The sequence below is a fragment of the Malania oleifera genome, chromosome 5 (assembly GCF_029873635.1).
Source record: "Malania oleifera isolate guangnan ecotype guangnan chromosome 5, ASM2987363v1, whole genome shotgun sequence".
Lineage (NCBI taxonomy): Eukaryota > Viridiplantae > Streptophyta > Magnoliopsida > Santalales > Ximeniaceae > Malania > Malania oleifera.
In genome coordinates this window covers 81,591,565-81,607,307 of record NC_080421.1, presented here as the reverse complement: position 1 = coordinate 81,607,307, position 15,743 = coordinate 81,591,565, and the positions used below count along the sequence as shown (strand labels likewise).

Sequence of the window (15,743 nt, the reverse complement as noted above, 5' to 3'; positions counted from 1 at the left end):
AGAGTGAATAACTAGTGACAAGAGAGTTTGTGTATTTACAATATTCCTCTCTGTAATATATATTTTTTTCAGATTGAAATCAATTGAGTGTATTTGTGTGCAATCCTCGATGAATTTCATTCACAATCAGTGATTGAGTGAGTCCCTGACCTCCACCCTTCAAAGAAAAGTCAAGTGAATTGTTTTAAACAATGGTCTAACAATTAACATAAATTTGAGTTTTTTTTTTTATCCACTTAGCATTCATATTTTACAAACAATGGAACTAACATCCCGTTTTATAATTTTAACTTATAAATAATAAATTTTAAATTTTTATATTATCTTTTCTAGCACTATGTTTGATAAATTACTTAAATCTAAAAATATTGTATTATGTTTTATTTATTTTATGCTGCGTCATTAAATATATATATTTTTAAATTTTATATAATAAACATTTTATAGTATTATAATTTCCAGGTATTTTTATGATTTATATTTTTTATATATATATTTTAAAAAATTTAAAATAATAGTACATTTTTCTTATCACGTTGATGTCAATTGATTGATTTAAAGGGATTGGACTTGATAGATCAGTTAATTTGAGGACCAATTAGGTTTTTTAATCATTTAGTTTGTTTTCAAGACATTTTGATGACCAATTTTTTTCAATTTAATTTATTAAATACGTGTTATTTTAAAAATATCATTTTACTACAGCTAAAATTAATTTTTTTCACATATACGTAATGGCGGACTAATGATCAACCAATGGAAGGTTTATTTTGTCAATAAAATTAAACCTCGATCAGAAGTTTTTTTGATTGTTTTTGAAAACAAGGGGGATGAAGTGTCATTTTCAAAAAATTCTGGATGTAGTGTTGGATTTTAATATATATATATATAGTTTTAAAAAATTGATTTGAATATAATGGTTGTTTGAATCGTGGCTTACTTTTAGGTTTGGCTAAAGGCCATATTTAATAATATAAAAAAAATTAAGAAAAGTTAGGTGAATTGTCTCAAACAATGGTCAAACATTAGCATAAAATTAAGTTTTTTTTATCCATTTGGCATTCATATTTACACATCAAAAAACTAACATCCCATTTTATAATTTTAATTTACAAATAATGAAGTTTAAATTTATTTTATATTTTTTTCAACACTATGTTTAATAAGTTACTTAAATTTAAAAATATTGAACTACGTTTTATTTATGTTATGGTGTGTTTAGTCATTATATTTTTATGAAAATTACATCTAATAAACATTTTTTAGTATTATAACTACTACGAATAATTTTTTTTGATTTATTAGTAATTTTTATTTTTTTCTTTTAGTTTTTTAAAATTTAAAATAACAGTTCATTTTTTTTTATCAGATGTCAATTACTTGCTTTAAAGGGATTTCACTCGATATCCCAATTAATTTGAGAACCAATTAGGTTTTTTAGTTGTTTAATTAGTTTCCTTTCAAGACATTATCTTGACCAATTTTTTCAATTTAATTTATTAAATATGTGTCATTTTTAAAATATCATTTTATTATGGCTAATTTTTTTTTCACATAAACATAACGGTTGACTAAATTGAAGGTTTATTTTGTCAATAAAATTAAACCTCAAGTGACTTTTTGATAGTTTTCATACATATAAGGGGTGGAGTGTCATTTTCAAAAAACTCAGAGAATATTGATACATATAACGTTGTGTCCAAATCTATGCAAATGTAAGTTAATTAAATATAAAATAAAATTATATTACATTTGAATATTGAGTCATGCATGCATTTCCATTCCAAAATAGAAAGAAAAGAAAAAAATGCTTTGTAAATTTATATTTTCATCCTAACTCATAGGAAATTATAAGGGACCTCTCTCTCTACGTACCCATGTGTCTGTTTTCTAAATTATACTCTTATTGAAAATGGGTACCCCTATGATATTAATGAATGTAGGACCAATTTATCACATGTCTAACGTTTAAAATTCAAACGCACGAACATTTGGAGGAGGAGGTCCTTGTATAATTTCTTGTCCCCACATTCACTTATCATGTTGTTATGCCCTTAATTTTATTACTTTATTGGTCAAAATCTTGATATCTGTTATACTTTAATTTGAAAATTTTATTAAGATGTGTTAACGTTTGGACTGTTAATTATGGTGAATTGTGGAAACAATTCACCATAATTATGGTGATGTGTTAATATGTTTTGGGTCACATTTTAGATCTTAAAAGTCGAAACATTTATTCCGAACTCATCGCTGTCATGTGCATGCTCTAATTTTAAAAATTAAATAGGGTGAGAAAAACAATCACAGCTAAACAAACACTTTACTAAATATTCCATTGAAAAATACTCTCTATGTTTTACAGATGTAGCATTTCAAATAATACATCTCCTCAAGCAAGACCTTGTTATTTCCATGAATGAGCAAGGATTTTCTCCTCTTCACATCTTGGCGAGTAGGCCCTCCTCTTTTAGAAGTGGTAGCCACCTCGCTCGGCTCAACAAATTAGTCTATCTCTGTAAGAATTAATCTTTTTCTTCTTCACCAAGCTCAAATTGACAATTAATATATGAATTGCTTTCATACTCATTAATTATTTCTTTTCTTAATTTTATTTTCCTTTCTTTTAAAGTACAATAAGTAGTGATCATAATATTTTCAAATGTTGTTCGTATGAAAAATACATGGGCCTGCGACATCATAGCGGCCTGCGGCCCATATCTCTAATTGTTAGGCGGTGTTATGTGGACTCATGACGATCAGCGGCTCATGATGGTCACAAGTTAGTAAAAAATATAGCATGATTTTTATTCACGTACAATCCGAAGTCACATAGAGAATTGGGTCTTTACATTACTTAAATTGATGTCTTTTTAATTCTCATTTTAATTTGTATTCAAGTTAACTTGTGTATCATTATTTATTTTTGAAGGAATATGTAGTAATTAAAATATGCTATTTTTTATTTTTATTTTGTACGATTAATTAATCTTGACGTTGGTTTTTATTTTTGAAGGCATTTTTGTTGAAAATCTCGAGATAGCGCCTCTTCCGAATCACCAGAGTTTGGTTGATAAAAGAATTTTATTGGAAAAGAAAAAAAAGCTCATCTGTCCAAGAAATTATGAAATGTTCGTCCAATTCAGTGAACTGCTTTGGAAGATGATTAAATTCACAGGTCGGTCAATCAATCAAGAATTTTCTATATTCCCATATCGTGCAACTATGCATCGAACTAATCATATAGTGCACCAATTAATATCTAACACCTTCAATGGGGAGGAAGAATTGGCCCGTCATTTAAATGTAGGTTTTCGAAACCAAAATGTGATGCAATTATCAAATTTTAGTTGAATGTTATCCATTTTATCTCATTGACCCGGTAGCTTTATTTTATAAAACGTTATGGAATTGAGCTTTAAATTCACCTAATTTTATGTCCAATGTTTATATGTGCTCCACTAATTTTTTGCAAAGCAAAGATTTCGATAGAATATGAATACTTCGAACTATATATATATATATATATATATATATATATATATATATATATATATATTAAGAATGATCTTTTGGAAAAGAAATTATATTTTCAGTTGAACTGAAATAGCTCAAATTGAAGCATCTGGCAATTACAATAGCAGAAATGACCATTTATGCAACTGTTCAATCTGCTATGCTATTACTCTCATAGGAAAATTCATAAAGCATTCTTCAAGGAAAAGTGAAGGGCAAAGGGATTCGAAGAATCAAATTGAGTCGTCAACCCGCACCAACTTTGATCTGCTGCTGCCAAAAACCATTAAATTATGTTCAGGTAATTAAGGTGAAAGAAAACATTCTCTTGACATTTCTTCTTAAAAATTAACAAGCACAACTGCACTGGGAGCTTCAGAGTTACAAGTCCCAACTTTCAATTAAACAAATCCATGCCTAATCCTCTTTTGTTTATCCTTGCAAAATATGTAGTAAGCACCTCTTCTACCATTTACAGAATGCAGTTCAAGATCTTGCAGATGCACAGATGATGAAAATCTTCAGAAAGAACAAGACAACCTACATCAAGGTAACACTGTGATCCACTTTCAGAAAAAATTTACATTATCGTAATGAATGTTGTTTAGAGGAAAAATAACTTTTACTCATTTGTCTAGTTAGGATCTTTAGCTGGTTTGATATTTGAATGTTATTCACACCTAATACTCATGGTAGCAAATAGATGAACACAAAAGAAATGTTATCATTAAAATAAATATATTTTGGAAAAATATTATTTTATTTTATAATTAATTTACACCTTTTAGTGTGAAAATGTACAAACTAAAATGAATTAAAAATTATACTATAAAATATATAAAATAAAATAAATAAAAATATCAAAATAAGATGAAGACAATGCAAACAATTGATGGGTGGAGGGGACTCACTTAATCAGTGGTTGTGATTGAAACTCAATAAGAAAACACTCAATTGTACACAAACACTCTTTACTTTCAATAATAATCTAAATATACAAAGAACTCTCAAAATACTTAATTCTCTCACTGGTTACTCTCCCTCTTCTCCACCACATATTACACACACACACACACACACACACACACACACACACACACACACCCCTCCATATATATATAGGTATAGCAATGGATAGGGATGGTAGGTGGAGATCAAATTCAATAAAGGTGGGTTGGTTGGTGGAGGTGGCTACCTACTGCAGCTCATCAATTCAATAAAAGTGAGCTGGGTTGGTGAACGTAGCTGGATCAAGTTTAATATTCAACATCCACCCCCCCCCCCCCAAAAAAAAACACTTGACTCTCTTGGCTTTACCATTATGAGCATTATCTTCAGTCTTGCAAAAATATCATGCTTGAGTGGTTTCGTGAAAATATCAGCAATTTAATAATATGTTCTGCAAGACATCAGCACCACTTCTTTCTTCTTGACATGCTCCTTGATAAAATGATACCAAGTATCAATATGTTTGCTTCTTTCATGAAAAACTGGATTCTTCGCAAGTGCAATCGCTAATCGTTTGTCGATGTAGACTTTTGTGGGGTCATCTTGGAGAAATCGCAGATACTTCAGTACATTCCTGATCCATATACCATGATAAACAAGTGAGCTGGCAGCAACATACTCAACTTCACATAATGACAACATTACGATGGGTTGCTTCTTTGATGACCATGTAAACGTTGTATCTCCCATGAAGAATGTGAAGCCAGTCGTGTTTTTCCTTTCATCAAGATCCCTTCCCCAATCTCTATTTGAATAGTCAATAAGTCTGCAATCACCTCTTGATGAATAGAACATACCATCAATGATGGTACCTTTGACATAGTGGAGTATCCTTTTTGCTGCACTTAGATGGGATTGGTTAAGAGTCTCCATGTACCTATTGACCAGTAAAACTCTATAGAGTATGTTTGGTCTGGTGTACATCAAATACCTCAAGCTTCCAGCCAGACTCTTGAAATATATGTGGTCAACATCTCCTTACTCATTCTTTCTCAACTCCAATCCCGTTTCAACAGGAGTTGTCACGGGGTTTCAGTTGTCTATCCCAAACTTGTTCAGTATTTCTTTTGCAGAATGGCTCTTGGAGATGAAGATTCCTTTTTCCCCTTGCACGGCTTCTATGCCGAGGAAATAAGCCATCTGGCTAATATCCATCATTTAGAATTCTTTGATCATGCTCCTTTTGAAAACGACAAACATCCCTAGATTGTTGCCAGTGAATATCAGATCATCAACATATAAGCAAGCAATCAACATGCTTTCGTTTGTCTCCATATTGATGTATAGAGCATGCTCATAGGGACACTTCTCAAATCTATTCTTCTAAAAAAGTCATCAATTCTCGTATTCCACACATGAGGTGCTTGCTTCAAGCCATAGAGTGCTTTCTTTAGCTTGTACACTCTATCTTCTTTACCCTTTTTCATGTATCTAGGTAGCCGATCAATATAGATCTGTTCTTCTAGAAAACCATTTAGAAATGCTGATTTCACGTCTAGTTAGTAAATCTTCCATCCATTTTGTTCAGAAAGTGAAATTAGTAGTCTGATAGTCTCAAGCCTGGCAACCAGAGCAGAGATTTCTCCACAATCAATCCCTTTTTTTTGCTTATAGCCTTTGGTGACAAATCTTGCTTTGTATCTTTGGACTTCTCCTTGAGTGTTCTTCTTGGTCTTGTAGACCCATTCCCCACTAATAGTCTTGTGGCCCTTTGAGATATTTTTTAGCTCCCAACTCTTGTTCTTCTCGATGGATTGAATCTTCTTATCCATCACTTTTCTCCATTTGTCTTCCTTTTTAGCCTCCTCAAAGCTAATCGGATCGCTAGTCAACAATATATAGTATATAGTAACGTACACTTCCATAGGTTCTATATTTTCATACAGACCAGGTAGGGTATGAGTTCCTCTAGGCCTCATGTCTAACATTTCACACTTAATTGGTGATGGAGCTTCATTCCTCAGTGGTGAATGAAAACCGTGTGGAAGTGTCTACCGTTCAGGAACTTGTGACTCGATAGCCACTTCTCTTGCTTGTGTGGGTTCTTCTCCTTCAAGTGTCAATTCTGCATCTTTGGACGATTCAGCTTGATCCCACTTCTTGGATTCATTTCCTTCAAAAATGACATCCCGACTAAAAATGACTTTCTTGTTGATGGGATTATAAAGTCAATATCCCATGGTGTTGTTGTAGTACCCAATAAGGATGCACTTCTCTCCTTTGTCCTTCTTGTATCTAGGATATTGGCATAGACTATGGATTCAAACACTCTAAGATGACTCACACTGGGCTTGTGAGTGGCGTGGTAGATCTCCAGTCGGCTTGCTTTCTAAAGCTCTTTTTGTGTTGCTTGCTCAAAACACAACTTTCATATATCTCATTCGAATGCTAGATGTTGGGTAAGTCATTCACCATCATCTTGTTTCCCAAGTGCTTCAAGCTTTCAAAGTTGAGGTGTCCAAACCTTAGATGTCACAACCAATCTTTGTTGTTGATGATGACGCTTAGACATCTTGGTGTGTTGTGATGGATGACAAAAAAGAACATCTGATTCTTTGCCATAGTGACTCGAGTGACGAGCTTACCTTGAGCATCTAACATCGCCAACTGCTTATCTATAAGGTTAATTTGGTAGCCTTTATCCACAAGCTATCCAAGACTCAAGATGTTGGTCTTCATGTTTGGCACATAATAAATGTTGGAGATGAAAGCGTGATCTTCGGCCTTATGCTTGATCAGAACATCTCCTCTCCCTTGAACTGGGACTTTAAAGAGTTTGCCAAAAGAGATCTCCCCCTGAATTTTCTCATCAAGTTTAATGAATACGTTCTTTCTGCTAGTCATATTGTTACTGGCTTTAAAGTCGAGGTACCAAACACTTTGGTCTTAGGTTGAGTAGTGCATCATTAGCATCAATGACTCTCCAACTACATGTTTGGTTTCGACAAAGTTAGCCTTCCCGCTAACCTTTTTTTGTTATCGCTCCCAACACTCGTTGCTATAGTGGCTAAACTTATGGTAGTTATAACATTCAATGTTTCTTTTATCAATGTTCTAACGGTTATTGTAACTGCTACTTTTCTTCCATGTCCTCTTCCGCGAGATCCCCGACCTCGCGCTCATCCTCGATGCGACGTCCCCGCTTGGTTGTGTCTCCTATCATTCAAAGATAGTTTTGACTATAGGACTTGTTCCAATGACTTACCATCACTTCTTATGTGCACCTTATGCTAATGAGCTTGCAAAGATCCTACAAGATCTTCTATAGACACAGTTGGTAGGCTTGCCAAGGATTGAGTCCTTAACTACCAAAGATAAAATTTATAAGTCTAACTACTCCTAAGTTCAGTAGAACAGTAAGTAAGTCAGGTGTCGATCCTCCGAGACTGGTTGCAATTGTTAACCACTTCTAACCTAGTTTACTATAATTTGTGTAAAAAGGAAAAATGAGAGATTTTGATTGGATTTTCTAACAAGTACTAAAAGAATGTAAATTTTACGCTAGCACTACTCCTGCAAAGCATATCTCAGATTATGAATCACACTTAGATTGTTGTGCGCGCTGGCTATGTCTGGTCAACTAACCATCTTAAGCTAATGGCTAAGTGAACCATTCGATAGCATAGAGTAGCGAAGGTGCACCAATCGCCCAGAGTATGATTAGGAACCAAGGTATACTCTATTTCATTGATCACGAGATGACCCCGTACATGAACTATAGCCTAATCTGTATAGGTGACTGAATCCCTTGCTAGGCCATCCTTTACTATATGGTATCATCACTCTCAAAGATGTAAACTTGCATGATATTGAAATCAAAGCAGTAAAGAAAGCATGTAAAGGAAAATAGTAAAAGAAAGCATGTAAAAATCATTCAATTGCAACTTGAACGTCTATCATTAACGACTGTGAATACAATCAAAAGATCATCTATCTATGCAGCAGCACAAGGAACTTACAGGTTGTCATAGGCCTTCAAAGAATCCTTGCACGAACTAGTATAGGAATTGAAATAAAAACAGTAAATCCTATTCTAAGTGGCTCTTAATGGCTTCCTAGGCCTATCACCAACTTAAAAGAGGCCAAAGAGGAACCCTAAGCACATAGTCGAAGCTATTATTTATACCCAATAGGGTTTACAAGGCTTAAAATTCAAAATAGGAAAGTTTTACAAAAATCTCGTGAAGCAGTTCGCGTCTGTTGACTAGGTTGCATCCCTGTTCTCCCCTGATTGCACCCTGGTCAAGGCTCTTGAGAAATCAGGAATTCAAATTCAGGTCTTCTCAACCTAGTCACACCATTGGGTCTTTCTGGTCGAGATGATGGTTGAGGCTTGCAGGATCCCAATCTTCAGGAAAGCTCTGGATCTCAACCTAGTCGCCTTTAATGGTCTCCCTAGTCAAGCTGTTGGTCGAGACTCTCAATATCTCTAACTCAATTAGCTTCAGTATCTCTACCTAGTCACCCCTTGGGATCACTTGGTTGAGCATTTGGTTGAAGCTTGCAACAGTTCACCTTTAGTCTTGAACTTTGGAGTCTGCAGCCAATGACCTAGTCGCCCTTGTGTTTGCCAGTCACACCACATGGTCGAACAAGATCTTCTTTCCTTTGATGAATTGAGGCTCTAAGGGCTTGGTTGAGTATCTAATTTGAGTTTTATGCATCCCAAATACTCCTTTGGCTTGTCGTATTGCTTAACTCCTCAGTTTTAACCTGTTTTTCCTAAAACATGAACAAAACCTTGCATAACTATGAACTATAATAACAAAAGGTAAATACATGATAAATGAAGACAAAACAAAGGTAAATGGGGGCCTAAAATAATGCATTTTAGGAACACATCACAACCCCCACCTTACACATTGTTAGTCCTTTAGTAAAGAAAAAACTATGAAAACTAGAAAATCCTATCTACCTCCTCTTTCATGGGAAAAATGGTTGCATTTACCATATGTAACAAGGCTTTAAACCCCTAGGTGACCTGAGTTGATGAGTTGTAGTCTTGCGAGGGTTTCCAGGGTGATACCCACAAACACCAATATCAGTAAACATCAAATAAGATCGCATGCAAGACATACATGTCATTTAACATATAGGAATATAACCTAGTTACACAAAGACTCTTTCATATATAAGTCCACTATACACATAAATATGAAGCAAATCACTCATGCAAGTCTCAACAGTATATAGCCATCAAGAAATTCATAACTCATAGAGATTCAACCAGCTATTGCAATTTAGAGTTAATATCATCATATAAATTCAAGTATAAATAGGCAAAGTCAACAAGGAATTTGTAAAGTGAATGATTTGTCACACTTGGGTCACCCTTAGACACCTACATAATGGTCGTCTTGACCCAACCTCACTGGTATACTCTCAAAACACTCAAGAAGATGAGTTCACTCTCATGTGTGAGGAAGAATGCCATGATCAATCATTTGACATATTTTAAAGAAGTAACACTAAAACTAGAGTGAACTAGTCTCATAAGAATGGGATCAAGCCTATTAATGAGGTGTCGAGTCCTTCACCCTAGTGCCTTCTCACCTACTCGCCACATCCAACCAATAAGACCCTAAATCAACTTATCTATAGACCAGACATGAATACATCATATGAATCAGACAGCTGAAGAAGCTTTATACATATAGGCACATGCGTGTTGTGTCCCTAACTCTTTTTATATTTGGAGCAGGTATTTTATTTATTTTCCATTTATTTTTCTCATTTGCTCATTCTTTTTACATTTTTCTTTCATGGTTAGCTAGGACAAGTATTACAACTTTTTGTGTCTTCATGCAACCAAAAGGAAACTAAGATCGAAAAGTAAGTTCGTGAAATGTGTCTATCTCTAAGGGTGGCTTAATTCTCATGTCTTGAGTAGGCTACAAGACCTAAGTTTATATCTCCCCACTAGATATCACCCCTAGGCTAGCAAATGCAAATATAGAGACTAGCATGCAATGAATATCCAGGAAAGGAAAGTTGAGTTTTGTGAACTCAAAGTTTAACGTCAAAAACTCTAAAAAAAAAAAAAAAAAAAAAGCAAAAGACTCAACAAAACCTCACAAGGTGCCATAGTTGCCACAGTTGTTCTCTTAGTGCTCTCAAGGAGCCCTAAGTGCTACAAATCATGTGAAAGTGTGTCCTAGCCTTGTGAAGTATCATTTGAATACAAGAACTTGTATAATAGTATTAAAATGAATGAACCATTAGTCAACCCTCATAGCGTGACAAAATAACACATTGGCTATATTTTGTGAAACTACGCACAAGAAACTCACTACATTGTTAGTGAGCATAATAAGGTCATATAAATGATAAGCCTAAGCATGTAACGTGTAAGTGATGTAGAAGTACATAAAGGGCATAAACAGTCTTGTCATAGCATAAAACATATACTGTTCACTGAAAATTTTTGAAAATAAGGCCCTTTTTGTGCTCAAAATGTGCCATGTAGTGTTTTCCTAACCCTCTACCCCTAACTTAAAACTTCGGTGTCTGTACTGAAGTATGCAAAGAAAGAACCTAGAAAGTATGGGAGGGAAACATTGCACGGTGCTATGAAATCAATTAGTGCACCTTAATATATAATAAACACATAAAGTCTAGAAATAGCAAAAACACGCATGGTTACACTGAAGCACAAAAGACAAGTCAAAAGCACCATATAGTTTCATTAATTTCACTGGCAGTACAATGGAAGATGTAAACATTATAAGACCAAGTACAACCAACAAAAGCATGGTGATATACAATAAAATAAAATACAAATAAAAGACAAGAAACCAAATAAAAATAAAGAAAACAATATACATATGCAGAGAGTGCCTCAAAAGATCCCAAGAACTAACCTAAGCCTAATCCTAGTCCTCCTTGGTCGACTTGCCGGCATTGTAATCGAAATCACCCCCCCTTAAGTCACCAGATGCATCAAAAGGAGTATCCTCAGCAGAATGGTGAGTTGCGCTAGAGTGCGGGCTCAAAGTAGCCTTCTCCTAATCAGAAATATTACCAGAAACAACTGGCGAATTAGGTGAAGTTGGAGTAGGAGATGGCCCATGAGCAGGAGCCTGTGGGACTGGCATAGGTGCCGCTGGTGGAGGGGGCATAAATGAGGTAGATGGCTCGATAATGCCACTAGGAAAAGTCCCGTCATCAACTAGGTGGTGTATAAAAGGGAGGACATGAGGGGATAGGGAGCAAGGTGGCCACACCTAAAGAGGTGCTAAAGTCCTCAGTATGCCTATTGGCAGAATCAAGGCTATGGTCATATCTAGGACTGGTGGGGCAGGTGTCAAACGAGTTGATGGCTTAGTAGCTGACTTTGTAATAGGGGGCACCTCAATAGAATGCACGGGGGACTGAGCCTTGCCTGTGGTGGCAGCTGGTGGTAGGGTCTCTATAGGATGGGTATCCTCTTCCTCCTCATTGAAAGATTCAACCCAAATCATAATCATCGGGCTTGTTAGTGGAGTGGCCTGAGGAGGGAGAGACAGTCAGGCCGGAGAATGCACTGCTGGTGAAGCTGTGAGAGATGGGGAAGCTAAAGGCACTAAAGGGCTAGGGATCGTGGCTGGCATTGAGGATCCGAGGAAAGAGAATATCATGAGCGCATACAGGAAACATACTCAAAATGCGTTAATCAACGCCTCGAATCCCTACTAGATGGTCGCTCGGGTGTCTACCAACTCATGGTGCACCTCAGACTGAAAGAGCTCAAAATCATGGTGCAGGCAGCCCAGATCATCCCCTGCCAAAGGCATATAGGGGGATATTGGAGAATGTGGTGCTGCCTCTGAAGGATCGGCCTCTGTTGGTGCCGCTGTGGTAGTGGAGGGCTCGGTTGTCGTCCTCCTCCTTTTCTTTAGGCCTCGGTGAGGAAGTGGCACCGGTGGCTGTGTGGGCTCATACTTGGGGTTGTGAAGGAAATTTGGTACAAGGAGCTCCGACCCCAGGACTCCCTCAAATGGAGCCAATGGGTGAACCTTCAGCCTGGCTATGGTTACCAACTGGCAAGCTTTGGCGCCACATCCTCTCAATGGTGACCTCGCCGATGGAAATGTGTGCATCAGGATTGTCCAAGTTAATCTTCAGAAACATCAACATCATCATGATAGGTTGGGTATATGGAATGAGGTGTCTCCCCAGCTCCTTAGTAGTCTGACCTTCCCCATGCTTCAACGTTGGCTCCTTCAGCTGTGGGTGCCTCACGTTCCTCATATAGAATGTGATCATCTCATCCATCATCATCTGAGGGATATCCACCTCCATATTGTTATGCAAAGTGTATTAAGCCTATAGGTGGCCACTCTGAATGGTGGCCAAATGCATAGATTTTATGCTAGAGGATCAAATCCCAGAGGAGTAGGTGGTTTGGTACCCTGCTTCGAGTAGTGCCCGTGCCTTGCACCATATTACCTCCATCACAATACTGGCTGTGGAACATCTATCAAATGATGTGGTGGACATCTGAGGAGTTTAGTGCTTCCCATGGTATGCTGTCCGCCTCAGGATGGGACCATGCAACACTTCTTCTATTCGTGGTCATAAAATGGTCAAATTTCCTTGTTTCAAGGATCTCGACACAGCACTTCTTCCATTTGTGGACCCGAATCTCATATAGTCAGAATGCATACATTGGCCTGAAATCGTAGTCGTCCAGGGTCATCCTCTGAATGGCCTTCCCTTTCCTCTTTTTCTCTAGCTTTGCTTGGGCTGCTCGACCCCTCGACACTGCTAGTGCAAGTGGTGTATGTTTAGGCCCGGATAATGGCTTGTCTCTCAGTTGAGTCTGTACTCACTTCCACTTGGCAGCAGAACAGGAAGATTGGGGTTACTTTAAGGCCACCCTAGAGTGTGAACGATGACGCATTGTTTGGTGAAGGGAGAATGAAGGTGATCGGCCTGGTGAAGGGCCATATAAGCGATATGGGAGATAAAAGAAGAGGAAGATGAATGGGTACTAGTGCTATAAGGGGAAATGAAGAGTCATGACTGCTAGAGAAGGCACTGAGCGAAACCCTAAGTGTGTGAACAAAGTGCTCACACAAAAGGGTACGTCGCCGGCGCTAGGGTAGGTGGCCGGAGGGTCGCCGGAGGCTCAGAGAAGGTGAGGGAAGTCAGATCAACTAGGTCGAAGGGAGGTGTGACGAGGTTCAACCATGAAATGAAGAGAATAGGAGTTGAAGAGTTGTGGAATAAAAAAGGGGTTTAAAATGATCTTGTGCAACTTCGACCAAGTCGCACCAGCCTTGTGCTGGTCGCGCCTGGTCTTATCCCCCCACTTAAATAGGAACACTAACTCCCGACTAGGTCAGTCTCTTCTTAGTGCTGGTCATGCACATAGTCGAACCTCTCAGTAATTTACAAGTTTATAAAAGTTTAGAGACTTGACCAGGTCATGCCAAAGTGATGAGGGTCACACGCTTGGTCGAACTTCTTAGTACTTTGAAAGTTTTGAAGACTTTCATGGCTCCACCAGGTTGCACTTATGCGTGTTGGTCGCACTTTGGTTGCACCCCCAACTAACCTAAAACCTATTCTAAAGACTCTAAACCCTATTTACACTATACTATACAACCTAAGGACTCAAAAGGAAAATAAAATTACTTGGGCTGCTTCCCGGAAGCGCTAAGTTTATCGTCTTCAAACAAACGCAATGAAGGATTATGTTGATCTCACCCTAGTTTGAAAAGAGGGGTTTCTTCCACCATTTATTTATTAAACCAAGTCTCACCTACCTGCAACCGTCCCTCTAAACTAGAGAATGAATAATGAATGACTAGAATAAGCTCATACAGGTCCTCCAATAAAGATATAGAGGGGTTCTCATGCTGAAGTGTACCTTCTAGAGGGTCCCTTCACAAAATTGAGGGAGCCATTTCCTCAACACATTCATCAATCATGTCAATATACACAACTTGGATGTCATCAGGTGGATGTTGGGAAGCATAAAATACAGTCAGCTGAAACTGCATGTTGCCAAAGCACACGATGATAATTTCGGTCTTACATTGAATACAGGCATTAGCTATAACTAAGAATGGTCGTCCTAATAGGACAGGGATCGGATCCTTGGTTGGGTTGGCAAATTGCATATCTAAGACTGTGAAGTCCATAGGATGGTAGAACTCTTTGAATTTGAACAAGACATCCTCCATCACAACTCGGGGCTGTTTTACTGATTGGTAGGCAAAAATAAAAGTGACCGAGGTGGGCTTCGGATCTTCTAAGTTAAATTTCTTATGGACTGAGTACAGAAGGAGGTTTGCACTCACACCTAAATCCAAAAGAGCCCTATTACTAGTGTAATCGCCAATTACACATGAGATGGTTGGAGGGCTGAGGAATTTTAGTTTTGGAGGAAGGTGACCTAATAGAATTGAGCTCACATGCTCACCCAACCTAACTTGTTTGTTCATGTGCACCCTCGACTTTTGCTTATGTGTGCACAAGTCCTTAAGGAACTTGACATATACAGGCACTTGCTTGATAGCATCTAAGAGAGGAATATTGACCCGAACTTGCTGAAATGTCTCGATGATGGACTTAGTGTTGTTTTCCTTCTTAGATTTAGAGGGTGCATGAAGAGCTACTGGGTATGGTGCAGCTGGGACATAATGGGGAAGTGCTCCATTGTTAGATAGGGTAGGTGTCTTGGTATCAGCTACCAAACTAGGAGAAAGAGGATTACATGGTTCATTATTGGGTTCTTCCCTCAACTTCTTATTACCCTTTTATGTGTCTAACTTCTCCCTAATCCTATTTTTACCTCCTTACCACTCCGAAGAAAGGTTACAACCCGGGCTTGCTCATGATATGACGAAGGTCCAGCAGTCAACTCACATTCTACCCCACATTGGCCCTTAGGACTTAGTAAAGGCTGACTCGACAACTTACCCTTATCCCTCCTACTCAAAGAGGTACCTAGTTTCCCCATGGCAACTTATAGCTTGGCAATGGACTGGGAGTGAGAGTAGAGTAATTGCCGATCTACTTGGTGATCAACCTCAATGCCCTTGAGGGCTTTCAGAACCGTCTCTTTAAAAGAATCATATTTGGGTTGAGGAGGAGATGATTGCTGAAAATATGAAGGTTTAAAGGTAGACACGAGGATTTAGGGATTTTTGGTATAGGTGAGGAGGTGAAGCAATGGGTGATTGTTGAGGTATTTGGGGTTGAAAACCTAGAGGTTGTGGCCTTCAGGAGAA

General features: G+C 37.5%; 1 protein-coding gene across 2 annotated transcripts in view; it reads left to right on the top strand.

Annotated features, from left to right (window-relative positions):
* LOC131155503 (uncharacterized) overlaps positions 1-15,743 on the top strand; it is a 30,330-nt gene that overhangs the window by 1,709 nt on the left and 12,878 nt on the right. Inside the window, exons 2-5 of one of the 2 annotated variants that reach the window (XM_058108698.1) lie at positions 2,366-2,518; positions 3,017-3,178; positions 3,695-3,817; positions 3,995-4,066. In XM_058108698.1, the coding sequence (XP_057964681.1) occupies positions 2,366-2,518; positions 3,017-3,178; positions 3,695-3,817; positions 3,995-4,066 (510 nt within the window). The remainder of the gene's footprint in view (positions 1-2,365; positions 2,519-3,016; positions 3,179-3,694; positions 3,818-3,994; positions 4,067-15,743) is intronic. The other variant, XM_058108699.1, reaches the window with a different exon arrangement.